Source organism: Xyrauchen texanus, chromosome 35 (genome assembly GCF_025860055.1).
Source record: "Xyrauchen texanus isolate HMW12.3.18 chromosome 35, RBS_HiC_50CHRs, whole genome shotgun sequence".
Classification (NCBI taxonomy): Eukaryota; Metazoa; Chordata; class Actinopteri; order Cypriniformes; family Catostomidae; genus Xyrauchen; species Xyrauchen texanus.
Window position 1 is genome coordinate 29,050,316 of NC_068310.1, and position 16,747 is coordinate 29,067,062.

General features: G+C 36.7%; 1 protein-coding gene across 1 annotated transcript; it reads left to right on the forward strand.

Moving 5' to 3' along the window:
* Window positions 1-1,902: 1,902 nt before the first annotated feature.
* On the forward strand, window positions 1,903-16,697 carry LOC127628937 (CD63 antigen-like). Its single transcript, XM_052105920.1, has 8 exons — window positions 1,903-2,039; window positions 4,125-4,209; window positions 12,225-12,407; window positions 13,516-13,590; window positions 13,674-13,769; window positions 15,695-15,838; window positions 16,058-16,141; window positions 16,297-16,697. The coding sequence occupies exons 2-8, from the start codon at window positions 4,144-4,146 to the stop codon at window positions 16,360-16,362; spliced, it is 714 nt and encodes a 237-aa protein (XP_051961880.1). The 5' UTR covers window positions 1,903-2,039; window positions 4,125-4,143; the 3' UTR covers window positions 16,363-16,697.
* The last annotated feature ends 50 nt before the right edge of the window (window positions 16,698-16,747 follow it).

Sequence of the window (16,747 nt, forward strand, 5' to 3'; positions counted from 1 at the left end):
TTATTCTGACAGAATATTTGATTATGAACAGTGATTGAAGGAGATGAAATGATTGCTTAGAAAAATTGACTTACAGATGAAAATGCATATTTTGAAAATCATAAATACCAATGCAGTTTCTGGCATCATTTATGCACCCTCATGTTGTTCCAAAACCATATGTCTTTCTTTTCTCCATGATCACCTCAGTAATCATTCACTTTCATTGCATCCCTTTTCCATATAATAAAAGAGAATTGTGACAGAGGCTAACATGCTACCCAACTTCCCCTTGTGTGTTCCACGGAGAAAAGAAAGTCAGATGTGTTTCAAACAACACAAGGGTAAGTAAACTATGATAGAATTTTCATTTTTGGATGAACTTTCCTTTTAAAGGCACTTTAGTTATGCAGACAGGCATTAATAATGTGGAATAGTTACATATTTTGAGAGGTGAGATTCACCTCATAAGCAAAGAACAGGAAATAAAAACAGGAAGTGCAAGCCTGGTGGTTGTCACAACTGTATTTTATAGCAGAGGAAACTAGGCTAATCTCTTGGCACAATACTCCCCTTTTTCCATGCAGCCTTATTAACCTCTAACTGAATTTGAATACCAGGTACCCCCTTGTTACCTCACAGTCCAGGATGGACTTTTTATGTTGGCTGTGAGTCCAGCCCTCCAAAGTTTTGTCAACACTCTCAAATGTTTCCCCAGCTCTTGACCAATGTATTTCAGAATATGGCAGGTGCCTCATGCACACCAAAGAGGAAGATCCTGCCAAAGTGCCCAGCTATTTGCAGAAGCAGTGTTTGTTTGGCTGTATGGAAGAGAAGTTCATGCTTATAACCCACCTGTCTGAGTCACTGAGAGCTGACTGACAACCCCACACCTGGTGTAAACGTTCCCTGGGGGAGTTATAGTGATACTGTGTAGATATAGGGGTAATAGTTATCGTGCAAAATGTGACAATTTTAATGCAAATAATTCTGAGAAAGCAAGATAGTTTTTGAGTGACAAATTAAAATACTTTAATGCTTATGAAAACAATCACTTCAGACATTTCAAACATCTCAAGTATTCTATAAACAAATGAATCTCTTGAATAAATTGTGAATGGATCAACAACATAACAATTAGATTTCATAACAAATCTATTCGCCCCAGTTAAAAACTAAATAAAACACTGGTTTTATGGGGGGGCTTTTTATGCCCAATTCTATCCTTTCACATACTGTGGACAGTTATTGTAAAACATTTAATTTAATCACCTTGAACAAAATAACAATACATGTGATATTTTCAGTGATTTTCATTAGCTGTATAAATTTGCAAAATTATTAAATATTAGATCAAATTACCTCAAAATCAAACTTTAGACATTACACGCAATGGATCAGGACATTTTTGCAGTGTATAGTGACAAACTGGGCATAGATTTAGTTGCTATTTAATGGTTTGGGAGAAAATCAAATCAAATGTGCCTTTTACCTGGGGGACATTTACCCCGTTCTATTAAAATCACTTCACCCAGCCTTGACAATATTGCAATAATACTCTGCAATTTAACTCCTAATATGTACAGGCATCTTTGATGTGTCATATGATATTTACAGAACTACAATAAAATTCTCAAATTGACTTAAGTTTATCAAACAGTATAATAACCCTTCCTTAAAATATTTGGACTGATGTGGTATGGACTATGGGGGCTGATTTATTGTGCCCCCATAAACTTTTTTCATTGCTATTTGGATGCATATTAACTAATGATCTGATAAGCGTTATTTAACATAAAACTGTTAATTATGTTCAGCCCCTGTCCCTGCTAAGGTCTGTGCATGTCACTAACATGTATAAACTCCCCAGAGAATTTGTCTGACGAAGTCCTCTGGAAGTAGGCTCATTTGCAGTAAGGGGTGGGGAGGGTTGCAGTAATAGGAGGGACCAATGTTAGACAATACATATCGACTTCTTATATCCGTGTACCGCTGCTTGGATAGACATCATCTGATTGTACAGGTTCCTAGTACACTAGATCGAACACGTTTAACTCAAGGTAAGCATTCCATTTCTCATTTACATATTTCCCGCGTCACCTCTTATTTAAATTCTAACGGCACATTTTCTTGGAAAGAACAGATTCGAGACTGAAACCAACCACACATTTTTTTCATCGTTTATCAGGACAACTCGGCTTTTTGTTGTGTGAAATAATTAGTTTTGACTAGTAATAATCGCAATTACACGCAGAGAGTAATTTTGTTTACCCAGTGAATGGTCACATTGTTATCTTTACAACGAGGGTCTCGTGGCGTGTAGTGGACTGAATTTCGACACACTACGCGTTGTTGAGCGATTGAGGCCCAGAGACGTAGTTTAAATGACTTCTAAACTATTGACATATTCAAATTAATTAATGTTAAATACGGGAATCTTTATGTCATCAGTGTACAAAAAAACTCCTCTGGAGTCGAAAAAGTTGAGAAAAGAAAATCACTTGTTTAATGCACGGGGGATTAACGTGAACAACCCCAGAATTTACCGAGTGTCGTCATATCAATTTTATTTAACCAATATTTTTTATTTTATTTATATATTTTTTATGTAACTGCCATAATAGTACAGCGAAGCAACATTAATAGCCCTTTTAAGTATATATTTAATAAATTGAAAGTACATAAATTGGTAAACATTTTGGATGACATCATTAGACTCTCTATCTAATAACAGAACTCTTAGTGCTAATCTCGTGATCTCAAACAGATGTGGTAAAAGCAGCAGTTCCCTTATGATCCATCCAGTACACTTGAAATTCCCATTAGTTATGGGTCGTTCATGAATGAAACGTTCATTTTGAACGAATCTTTTATGTGACTCAGAAGAACAAGTAGTCCCGGAGAGTGATTGGTTCATTTTGTGTTGGCTGCGCATGTGCATTGCGCAACCTCCGTTCGTGTGTTACATGAAACAGGCCCTGTGCAGAAACAGAAATTATTAGTTCACCTTTCAACTCTTTTGGTCCAAGTCGTTTGTTCTTTTTGTCACATGACAGCCGTATACACATTACATTGCTCACACGGCAAACATAAATTATTAGTTCACCTCTGGAGTCTTCTGGTACGAGTCATTCGATCTTTTGTCAGATTGGGTGTTTAAAACAATCGAGCACGGTCATACGATTCAGTTTGTAGGCCAGCCACCTCTCTTCACCTGCACACTTTTCCCCAGCCAGTAAATCTCCTTTTGAGGAGTTTGTCTCGACTCCGTGAGTATGTGTGTGCACTTCACGAACGAGCATGTACAGACCATTCTTCGGTCTGTCTCAGTTCAAACTGGAAAAACATTACCACTAAAGTCAATTCAGAGAATTTTGAGTTTTATGGTGGCAGCATACGCGTCATACCTTTAGGTCTGTTGCACATGAGACCTCTCCAGTACTGGCTCGGTGCATGGCGATGACTCGCCGCTGTCTGGCTGCTCTAGCACAATGGACAGCGCTGGCCTTCTACCAACAGGGCGTTATGCTGGGTCAAATTTTCAGAAGGAAAGTGCTGACCACAGATGCATCCAACACAGGTTGGGGTGTGGTGTGTGATGGACGCCCGACTTTCGACACCTTCGAAACCGTCGTGGCATGTCAACTGTCTTGAGCTACTGGCTGTCTTTCTAGCTTTGAGAGCTTTTCATTGTAACATTGTGAATCACCACACTGCACAACGGACTCAGGGTTTTTTGAGGTGCTCGCTCTTTGCCCCTTAATTAGAACATTCTGAGGAATGGTGTTTGTGCACCCGTTTTTATACCTGACAGCTTTGCGCCTAAAAGGGTGGGGGTGGGGCACAGTTTTAGGCTTTGTTCTTTGTTCCCAGGGATGTGTTAACAGTTTATATAGTTAGTACATATTTAAGTGCCACTTTGGATCTCTCCACTGTATATAACCTTGCCCTTAGACAAAATTCCAAGTGCTTTTGGTTTCTTCAAGTTGTTTGAACAGTATGCAGTTAATTATTAGCCTCATTTAGCTCATATCTGTAATCTGACCTATATATTGTTCATGTATTTTTAACTTTCCAGGTATTGGGGCCAGTGGGTGTGGTGACATGCCTTTTATTTATGTATTTTTCTTTCATTTTATTTTCAGAATCTAATCTAAAACAACAATGGCTGTAGAGGGAGGAGCAAAATGTGTCAAATACCTGCTCTTTTTCTTTAATTTCATCTTCTGGGTGAGTACGGAGTGAAATATCTGTTTTTAATGTCTGCCAGGGTATGCTGGCATTTAGTGTTATTGTGGGCCTTGATTGTGAAAGATTTATAGTAATGCAACAGGCGGCTAAACCTAACCCTTCTTTTTTTTATAATTCATGCTGCATCACACTGACTTTGACTTTAGCCACTGTGACCAACGTTGATGTAAAAGGTACATTTTTTTTTGGCTTAAGTGGATCTTTTCTCTACTTCTCAAATTTGGTCTCATGTGTGACACAACATTTGTTGCCCCCCCTCAAATCCTCCACAAAGGCTTTGAGAGTTCTTAGGAACTGTTACACACACTTTTACCAATCAGGGTAAGTTGAAGTAAAGTTAGATTCCTCTTGTGGTGATTCAGATAGCAAGGCCAAATATATTCTTTTTTCACACTCCATGTTTCACACTCCACTTGCTTCCACCTCAGTGGAGTGGTGGTGGTGTAGTGGTCTAAAGCACATAACTAGTAATATGGTAATCAGAAGGACACTAGTTTGAGCCCCACAGCCACCAACATTGTGTCCTTGAGCAAGGCACTTAACTCCAGGTTGCTCCAGGGGGATTGTCCCTGTAATAAGGGCACTGTAAGTCGCTTTGGATAAAAGCGTCTGCCAAATGCATAAATATAAATATAAAGAAAAAAATAGATAGCGGTGGATTAATCAGTCAGATGGGAGAAGATGACAAATTTATTGTCACTCCCTCAGCTAAAATTGAAACCCCTACGCAGCTGTGGTAATTAATATTTTAAAATGAATTCCAGGGTAAAAAAACACTAAGCGTAATGTTATAAACTTACACTCAATATTTAAAAAATGTACACTGCTAAATAAGGCAGAAACACATCATCACAGTCTGTGAAAAAGGTCAATTAGGGGCCAAATTATTAAGTATACTGTAATTTAGTGCTAGAACAGGGATGGGCCACTTTGAAGGGGGTGAGGGCCAACATTTTTTCTCCTTTCTACCAAGGGGCTGGATTACAAATCCGCACTCTAACAATGTTCACCCATTACTCAATTTCCTCATTATTGTGGTTAATCTATGCACAACTAATGCAATGTTCTTTTAAAGATTTTTGAGATTTAACAATGTTTATAAAAATGAATATAATTATTTTGTAACTTGCGTTTTTACTAAAAAATGCCATTCACATGTACAAATTCATATTCAATTGACAAGCAATATACTTCAGACTTACATTTTCAAGAATATTTATCTAATTTGTATTATCTATGTTTGCAACAGACAAATAGACAAATTAACAGACAACATTTTCAACCCCACCTCATAAAACCGCTTGTAGGTATTAGTTAATAACAATACTGGATACAAGAACATAACATTTCAGCACCCCAACATACACACACGAACCAAAGGGTCCCATGTGTCAGAGAAAATTCTCACTATTCTCAAGACTACACAACAGTCAGTCAGGCATCTCAATCGCGCATTTCTTCAAAGTTTGTCCCTCTTATAACAACTTAGTTTTTCGTAAGCACGAGCAAAACAACATTAGATGTCTATGTTGATTCCCGCACTGTCACGGATTTCGAACTTTTGATGCCTTTCACCCTTTTATTTTATTTACCCTTTACATCTGTGAGGAGAGCAGCTCTGGTGTATGTATCTCTCTTATCGTATACCTCTTTGATCACTTCAAATTGAAATCTTTAATGACAGATTTCGTATCTAGGCAAACAAAAGACATGGGTTCCACCTGCGTACATTATCTCACTAACAAGCTGAGGACAAATGTAGCTCAATTTACCTTATAAATTATGAGCAAATGTAAGATGTTGCACGCTTGAATCCTAGAGTGATCAGCAGGTCTGCTAAGAACAAGCAACCTCTTCTGGTCACAATAACATCATAAACTGAATGCAGTCTTTACATAACCCCTTTTTCAATGCTATAAAATCAGTCCTCAGACTTGTCCGATGGGCTGTATTCAATGATACAGAGGGCCGTCAGTTGCCCATTACTGTGCTAGAATATAGATAAAATACATTGGGTCTTATAAAGGCCATATTTGTTAGCTATTTCTCTCTAGTTTTACTTATTTTGCAGTGTTTTATAGCCCATGAATATTAGAGTGTGTATACACTTCTAAACAGTAAAGTTGTTGTAAAACACTTCAAATTAACCTTAAGCTAACTAGAAACGTAAAGAAATAGTTCACCCAAAATGGAACATTCTCTCATAATTTACTCACCCCCATGCCATCCCAGATGTGTATGACTTTCTTCTGTGGAAAAATTATTTTAAGAAGAATATTTATGCTCTGGATGTCCATACAATGCAAGTCAATGGTGACCACAACTTTGAAGCTCCAAAAAAAGCATAAAAGCAATCCATATGACTCCAGTGGTTTAATCCATGTCTTCTGAAGTGATCTAATTGATTTTGGATGAGTACAGACCAAATTATACTTCCTTTTTCACTGTTGGCCTACATCTTTGGATATAGTATGTGTAATCAAGCTTGAAATCATGATCGCCATGGAAACTGCTAACAAATATTTGTGAAAAAAATTGCTTCAGAAGACTTCAGAAGATTGATTAAACCATTGAGTCATATGAATTATTTTATGCTTCAAAGACCTTCAAATTTTGGTCACCATTCACTTGTATTGTATGGACCTACAGAGCTGAATATTCTTCTAAGAATCATCGTTTGAAGAAATAATGTCATAGCTGGGATGGCATGAGGGTGGGGGGGGCTTTTCCTTTATCTAAGCTGATGTGCACAATGTTTATAATCCAGTAAAGTTGGATTTCCAGCTAATAGTGACAACATTTAGCCTATTGTGTTCCATTTGTATAGTTTAGGCTACACAGGTTAACAGCATATTGCAACTTAATTAAGGATAATTGCTGATGCAGAAAGTAAATTTTGTGGTGAACTCTCCATTTGCTGGTTGGCATTGAGAACTAGAACGTTTATAGCGGACCTTTAACAGTTGACTAATAATTCAGGAAGGCCACCTTTTTGGTCATGGAAACGTAACGCTTTATTCATCAAAGTTAGATTGCTCACCCAGAGCACAACATCTACTGTCGTGACTCATACGTCTTGTGCTGCTGTTGACATTGTTTGTTGTCAAAGCATGTCATAGTCTTAGCTTGCTCTCCACAAACACCAGTTTAACTTGAGCCTTTATCTTAAAGGGTAACTAAACCCTAAACCAACTTTTTTTAGTTGATGATCTGTAAGCATGGGCCTTTATTAGTACTGGTCATTGATTCAAGTAATTTTTTTGACATTTGTGTATAAAGTGTTTTAATTCTACAATATATGGTGTAAAAACGTCTGAGTGCTGCCCTCTTCAGGTTGAACGGTGGCTACTGCAGTTGAATTTTCCTATTGGCTGTTGCGGTACTTCGTGACGTAAGCGGTGACAGCTGACGTAAGCAGGTTCCAGCTCACCACGCCAGATTCATGTACATGTCGTCTTGCGACCATGTGAGGAATAATAATAACATAGAGTCTGACAGCAGCTGTCAATTAATCCGTCACTACGAGTCTCAGGTGACCCCCCCACTCGGTTCGTTCCCTCTATCCCCGCCGGGGTCTGCCCACTTTTCCTGCATTTTCAAATATTTCTATTGGGTGGAGTCAGACTCTGAGCAGGTGTTTAGTTACCCTTTAAGGTATGTTTCCTGATAAAATATTCTTGCATGTACAGAGCTCTCTTCATTTACTGGGTGTAACAGCTTAAGGATAGGCAAGGAGGAGGCAGGAACCGTTTACTAAAAAACAAACCATAGACACATGCAACACAGCCGCGTGCGTCTCTCTCTCAAACTGGGGCCTCTGGCTCCCCTTTATCTCGCTCTCCCGCTGATCAGCTGATTCAGCGCCGGCCGTGCACCATCATGGCCCGGCAATGCCCCCCTCTTCGTCACATTGGGGTAATGTGAAGTCTCTTTGAAACATCTTAAGCTGAGCTCATGTTCATAGTGGTAATGGCTATTTATATGTACGGGCACAGCTTGTTTCTCACATACACTCTTGTGACAATATGCACAAGTTTTCAAACATTTGCAGCTCAAACTACACTTATTGGGGTCACATGATCTTTTTTGCTATTATTAAATCTTGTTTCACATAGAAGTTCACATCTGTAATGTTATAAAGTATGAGGGATCCAATGTATTTCAATCACAATTTATCTTTTCAACCTAGCCTATTTTGAAGGTGAAACAATATCAGTGAACACACTTTAAACCATTCCCTTTCTACTCTTCTAATTTTAAAGCATTTATTAAGGCTTGAAAATGTATTTCCTCACACACAACTACAATCCAGACATTCATACTTGAACAATTCCTTTGTTTTGGAGAATTAGAGTTGTGTTTGTTTTGCGCCAACATAATTCTTATGACCTGGAAAAGTAAAATTCATTTAGGACCAGGTTTGCATGGAGGACTTAATAGTATATATATATACATAAAAAAAAGCCCATGGGTATTTTATTTTATTATTTTTTTTTTCGAGAGAGAGAGTGTGAGTGTGAAGTACAGCTTCAGTCATATGGTTGATGTTCCTGTTTATAAGAGCATCATGTGACTTCCATGTGACCATCAACCTTTTCTGTGACATTCACTAATGCTAAAAGCTGGCAGGAATATGGGCTGATAGTAGATGATTAAACACCACTCTGAGTCCTTATTCACCTCATCAAGTGCTCCTTTATGCAATAACAGGTACTCCTCCTGGTTGTCAAACTCATACGTTGGGGTGAAAAAAGTTCATTAATTAAAATACTGTATTTTGCACTCTTATAACTTAAAGGAATATTCCGGGTTCAATACAAGTTAAGCTCAATCGATAGCATCTGTGGCACTTCAACAAAAGCAAAAATCAGGGTTACATTGAGGTTCTTGCAAAGGAAGTAAATGGGGCCAATCCGTAAACATTAAAATACTTACTGTTTCAAAAATGTAGTCACAAGACGTAAACAATGTGCATCTTAACATAATTTTAGTGTGATAAAAATTGCTTACTAACCTTTGCTATGTAACATTATATCCAATTTTATAACTTTGTTGCCATGAATTTACACCAAACGTTAGCCTGTGTTAATCATGACAACAATTGAAAGACAATTCATTGTACGTGTTTATGGATTGATCTTACGTCATATAGATCTGATGCTGCAAACATGACACTTCCAGGAGTGCCAAAACAAATATTTCATATTATGCACATCGACAAGCGCATGTAGAAAAACTTAATGGCCTCTGTTTGTGAATTATTTAATCACTGTAGCAATCCGATTATTAAGATGTTTTAAATAAAAAATAAATACACAATACAAGGAGAAAAGCATCAGTGTGCTTGTTTGGAACACTATCATATAGCCCAATTCTATCAAATTACTGTTTATTCTTTTTTTTTAATTGCCGGCAAAATTCCCTGTATTAAATATAATAAATTAGTATACCAAACGAATAAAGCATTAAATAAAGTAAAGAATTACCAAGCAATAAAAATAATATTGTTAGGCCTTCTTTACACAAACTTAAATTAGCCTTACCATAAAAAAAAAGTCGGCCGAATGACTCCCAGAATGTTCTGCACTTTTTTCAAGACTATAAACTGTCAGAACTATTTGTCCTATGTGGAGTTCACTTTCAGAAATCAGCTTTTGAACATTTTAAATCTAACCCTCTTTACCTTGGATAGCATTTGCTGAGCTTCTTCAGAAAATGTAAATTGCATTATGATGCTAAAATTCATATTAGATGACAATCAAGTTCAGTCGCTCATTAAAAGTTGCTGGACAAATATGTGGGACATAATGCAGTTGTGATGGCAATGCTTTAGATGAGATGATTGTTCAAAATAGCATTTTGAATATCAGACATGATATTATTATAATATAATTTGTAATGAAAATATTTAGAATTAAACCATTTACACTTGTGGATTCAGATTTTACAGCCCATTGTATGTTCACTACTTAAAAAGACTAGAGGATACACAAGAAGGATGAATCATGCTTTCCTTTGCTGAATGAAATATGCTCTTTGTTTTCATTCCATGTTGCACATGTACCTACTGCCACTAATTAGCCCCTTGAATATTTACACTAGTGTTGCGTGTGTTCCAGGAGCTCTGGTGTAGTCATAAAAGAAGATCAGGGCTGTCGGCTGGCAAGCGCTTGTGACGTCCAACAGCCTACAAATAAGCCTAGATATTACTGAAGATCCTACACTTTGCTCAGCCGTGGACGTGCTTATCACTCCTACTTTACAAGAGTCATTTGACAGTCTGTTATCTCTGTGATAATGGTGACGCATAACTAATTTGCTCAAAGTTTACACAGGGTTATGAACAGACTTTGAGAGCCAATGTTATTGAATGTTCTAAAATATCATGCTATAAATATCTATATCATGCTGATATATCACACACTTTAACATAGTAAATATCATAGACATAAAATGGCAAAAATATATATTTTTTTTGTTTTTTTGCCACTATATGGACACAATTTCTAACTAAATTTACTTTGTAAAAATAATAATAATAAAAAAAGAAGACTGTTTTAAATGGTATATAGATGGTTCTTCTAGTTTTTGTTAAGTCATTTATTTGCACAAAATAAATTGTACAGTATATTCAGTTGAAAAAAAAAACAACAACAATGCACACAGTATTCCAGCAACCACAGATGGCATGTTTGCAATTGCATTTTCTCACAAAAGGCTGAATCAAACTAATTGCACATACAGTGCACAGTGAATATGACATTTACTTATAGCGCGCGCATTTACTTTGAAGTTGCTTTCACGTGCTAGTGCGTATCCAGCGAGCATCAGTATCCTAACAGCTTTCAGTTTACATGCATTACCAAAATGTAACACCTTTTTCACTTTAAATCTTGACATCAGCAGTCTCCTGGCAAAAATTATTTAAAGTTGATTACACTTCCTTGTGCTAACACAGGCAAAGAGCAGTAGATGGTGCTAGTGTAATCAAGCTTGAAATCTTGAGCATGCCTAGAGACTGCAATGGCAAGATGTACAGTGAAATGCATTAGTGAGTCAGAGGAACAAGCGCAGCGCTCCACAGGTAGAAAATGCTGGATTTGCGCAAGATTTGCGGTAGGGATGTGACGAATAAAATGGTCATATCACGATAAATGGTGATGCATTGATCATGGCATACAGTATTATCATGCTATTGTAGTGAATTACAAAATGGGTTGAAAGATAAATAAACTTTATTGTTCTTAATTACAAGATTTGTTATTTATTTTTGTACTTTTTAAATTAAAAGATCACAAAGTAACTTTGCAAACATGAAATATAAGATTCAATGAGACCTTGTGACTTTCAAAATTCCAATGCTTCAAATGTATTACTGTTTTTTTTGTTGCAAATGAACAAGTAACAATACATTTTAGAGTTTACTAGTAATTTCTTCCTATTACTGTAAGAGTTGGAGTATTGGGAATGTTGATTTATTGAAAGAAATGCTACAGTGCATTTAAAAAAATCTAAACAATTTGGTTAATAGGTTATGTAGAAATGTTTACAGTATTTTGAAGCATTCAAGATAACAATATTGTGCCTTTTTTGCCTTTTATATCATTGGACAAGACAGTTAAAAGGAGAGAGAGAAAGAGAATGAAACATGCGAGTACTTTAAAAAATCTTGAGCACTTGTGCGTCTGTCGTGGCTCTTGCAGGACAGTTTAATGAGATGTTTTGATTTGGTTGTTTACGTGTCTCGGCTCCCTCACGTGCAAGCAGGCGATTCTCGACACCCTCACGGCTTGACAAACAGGCCAAACCAAGCAATGCTGATAATTACAAAATTCTAAATACCGGCCAATTTATCAATTAACCAGCCACTAATCATCACTTGTCTTCTGCTGAGTGAAAACTAAGTCTTAGTGGTCTGTTTGCAGTTCATGTGGAGTGGCTGTTCTGTATAAAACTTAATTTTCCTACTTCCTGTCTCTGTCTTTTGTCTCCAGCTTTGTGGCTTGGCCTTAATAGTTCTGGGGATACTGGTTTACATTGGTTTCCGAAATGTGGCGGTCATCAAAGGATCTTATGGTCCTGCCATATTCATCATTGTGGTGGGAGTCATTATCTTTTTCATTGCCTTCTTTGGCTGCTGTGGAGCCTGCAACGAGAATCACTGCATGATCACAACGGTAAGGATGTGGATCAGAATCATTTGATTTATAGATTTGAGTTCTATTACATTTCATGAGAATTTCTCTTTTAATGTGAACTATGGACCATTTTGCACTATTCGTATTAAATAATCTACTGGTCAGGGTTGCACCAGCCGTTTGTATTTTATTGAAACTTAATGCTCATACTACTGGCTACAAGTATTTAATTGTACAGGAAATATTGTTGAAAGTCATGCAGTTGACTGCATAAGTAACTGAAACTGAAATGCGTAAGTATTTAGTATAATGGCATAAGTCTAGTGAAGTTCTGCATGACACAAAGATTTTTAGACTAATATCTCAGCTCTGTAGGTCCATACAATGCAAGTGATTGCTGACCAACATTTTTAAGTTCCAAAAGCACATAAATGCAGCAGAAAAGTAATTTTATAAGATAAGATTTTGGGTGAGAACAGACCAAAATACAACTCCTTTTTCACTGTACATCTTGCCAATGGAGTCTCTAGGCCCGATCATGATTTTAGATGGCGCTAAGAAGTGTAATTGAGCTTGATATCATAATCGCCAAGAGGACTGCTGATGTCAAGATTTATTGTGAAACATTAGTTCTCTTTTGGTCTGTCTCACCCAAAATCAATTGGATTGCTTCATAATGTACAACCTTAGTATTTATTTTTGATTATACATTGGCTGCTGCATGTCAGTGTTAGCGCTGTCAACATAAGTCCAACAGGCCTAACCATATTCCTGGATATCCTTTTGATGAATGAAAAATATGAACCTGCACATGGTGCAGCAGCTATCAGCTGTAAATAAAATAATTTTAGTGTTTAAAGGGTTAGTTCATACTGAAACTTTGGTGTAAATACTGTCATCATCCATGCTGCATTTCTGTATTCCATGGAACATAAAAGGAGATGTTAAGCAGAAAGTTATGAACTGACAGCCTCAGTCACCATTCATTTTCTTTGTACAGAAAAAGTCCAATAACTTAAAATTCTGCCCAAAATCCCCTTTTGTGTTTGGAACAACATGAGGGTGATTAAATTATGACAGATTACCAATGATGAACTATCCCTTTAAGACTTAAGATGTCACTTCTTATCTCTTTGTTTCCTTCTAGTTTGCTGTTTTTCTGTCCCTCATCATCATCTGTGAAATCGCTGTTGCCATCGTTGGTTATGTCTTCCGTGGGAAAGTGAGTACTCCTCTCATCTGCACTCCATTTGTGTTAACCTGTTTCCCAGTAGCATTTTTCTCATGATTATCTCTGTTCTTCAGTTGAGTGCAGTGCTGGACCAGAACTTTAAAGCTGCAATTGCAGAATACAACACCTCAGAAGAAATAAAGAAAGCCATTGATAATCTGCAAAAAGAGGTTGGTCAGCTACCAACAGTGAGGCAGCCAATAAGGCTGTTTACACTTAGTGTTTACATCTGTTTCATGCATTCTTTTTATTGTTTTTTTACGGGAGGATACAAAATACAGTTGTTAACGGGGGCCAACACATTTTGAGATTTGTCCACTTCTACCATATTCTGAAGTGGTCTAAATAAATTTCGACCACATTGTGCTTGTAGTGTAAATGCTCATGCGTTCAAAAAGGTATGTACAAATGCGTTCAGTAGGCCAAATCGTGCCAGAAGATCTTGCAAAAACTAGACTGTCATCCACAGCTAGTGGGCGTGCTGCCACTTGCTTGATGCATGTGGCACGTCCTGTCCGCAACACAGAATAAAAAACACAAACACGCATCCTTACTTGTAAAGATAAAGCAGGGGTTAATATAATGATCGAGCATTTTCTGTAGATTAACATTATGGTTTCTGCATAAACTTTGATAATGTATTAAAAGGATAGTTCACCCAGAATTGTAAATTCTCTCATTTACTCACACTCACGCCATCCCAGATGTGTATGACTTTTTTTCTTCTGCTGAACACATACAAGGATTTTTAGAAGAATATCTCAGCTCTGTTGGTCCTCACAATAAATATGAATGGTGCCCCAAACTTTGAAGCACCAAAAAGCACATAACGGCTGTGTAAATGTAATCCATAAGACTCCAGTTGTTTTTAATCCATGTCTTTTGAAGCAATCCAATCGGTTTTGAGTGAGAACAGACCAAAATTTAACTCCTTTTTCACTTTAAATCTTGACATCAGCAGGCTCCTGGCAATCATGATCTCAAGTTGATTATATTTCCTTGTGCACTAACACTTTCTAGCACCATCTACTGCTCTTTGCTGCAGTCAAGCTTGAAATCTTGATCATGCCTAGAGACTGCAATGGCAAACATGTAAAGTGAAAAAGGATTTACTTTAAACTAATTCCTTATTGAAATCCTATAGTTATTATTTGACTTAATAAAAAAAAATATGCAAGGTCTGATATATCACACATTCTACAACAGGGTTTTGATAAACTCAAATCTGTATCTTTTTTAAAAGTAATTATTAACAGTAATCCATTACCAGTACATTTTTTATTTAAACAGCCTGAATGTATTAAAAATACACTGACTGAACTGAAAAGAAAACATAACGAGGAAAATACCATTGCTTGCATTTCTTAAGTGTATTTATGTAAATGTTATTTAAAAAGAAGGCGACATGCACATACTAAGGTTTCATGTTTTTATGTTTTTATGTTTCCTTCTACAGTAAGGAATGTTGTTGTTTCCAAGTTTGCATAAGAACAGTTGGTCAGTCAAAAAATAAAAAGTTTTTGTAAATAAAGCTTTTAATTAAAGAAAAAAGCATCTTTATATTGCTTTATATTAGTTAATGATTAATCAGATTTCATTCAGTAATGATAATGATTGTCAATTTAAGTTCTAAAAATTTGCAACACTAGCTGTAATGAGTTGAACGTTAGTGAAGGACCACCCACTCAGTTAATAAAGGTACTCCACTAAAAAAAATCTACAATATTCTGCTCAATATGTCACCATGATCATCATTCCTGCCCACATTAGATTGGATCACATGAGATGGATCTTAATACTAATGTAAACAGGAACTAGGAGGCTTACATTATGCTCAGAAAATGCTTAGTTTCAAGTGTCTCGCCAGCCTTGTTTGCCCAGTGCATCTGTGAATGTTAAACTGACATCCTGCTTCCTCTTGTGTTGTCAAAGAGCTCAACGTCTTGCCCCCTCAGTTTACACCCTGTGCTGCACTTTCTATTGGTTCTTTGGCAGAAATGCATCTAAATTTATTTTTAATCAGTGTGGCTCAAATCCATAAAGTCCAGTTAAATAAGAAATGAGGTTGAATATGTGATGTCTTTCTCTCTTCTAGCTGAAGTGCTGTGGAGCAAACTCCTCTGATGATTGGGTGAACTTCAGCATCAGCCATAATTCAGTCCCAGACTCTTGCTGTAAAAACGAGACTCGTACTTGTGGTATCGGAGCTATCCATGATCACAACAAAATCTACATCAATGTAAGAAACTCCAATGTTTTGGAAATCACTGTGGTTTGGTTATCTGGCAGCTTTGTTCTATGGCATTTTAAAAGCAAGTCTTCAAAAATTAGGCTGCTTGTTTTTTTTTTCTTTGTGTGAAATTATAAAATGTCATTGTTTTATTTTTTGTTTGATTTATTTAAAATTGTTTATTGGACAGGGTGTGTGGCACAGCAATAAGGTGTTTTTGTGTTATAGGGATGTCAGTCCACTGTGGAGAATCTTCTGAATCAGAGTATGTTGTGGATAGCTGTAGGAGCTCTGGTCATTGCATTTATTCAGGTAAGACTCCTTAAGGTTTTCAAAATTCAAGATGTTTTTCTCTGTTACATGCCTTGATCATAAGGTCATCATATTAAACTCTCCTATCTGTCCCTGTCTCTTTCACTCTTTACATTATAAACACTTAAGCTAATTTCTTATTGTTCTGTTTGTAGATCACGGGCATTGTGTTGGCCTGCATTCTGACGAGAGCCATTCGCAGTGGCTACGAAGTCATGTGATCACATTGAGCTACAGCACTTCACCAGCCAGATCAGGGCAACAGGACCAACCTGTCACTTAAAGTTTTTAAATACTCTTTTATAAATGCCAGTTCTTTTCCCTCTTTGCTGAACAACTTGAAAATGCTTTTCAGAGTGGATTATCTGTGCCATATTTCAATGACTATTCGAGTAGATTAGTCTCCAGTTGTTAAATCTTATTTGCATTCTTTCTTCAGTCTTTGTTTTAGACTTTTTATCTTTAACTGCCATATTGACATTTTACTTTGGGGTCAATGAATAAGTAATATGCCAAATTGTATAAGAAAGAACCAATAAAATGTTCCAAGTTTGTCCTTATTTTTTAATAGGAGTTATTTTAAGTAATTTTTGTTATATTTGAGTT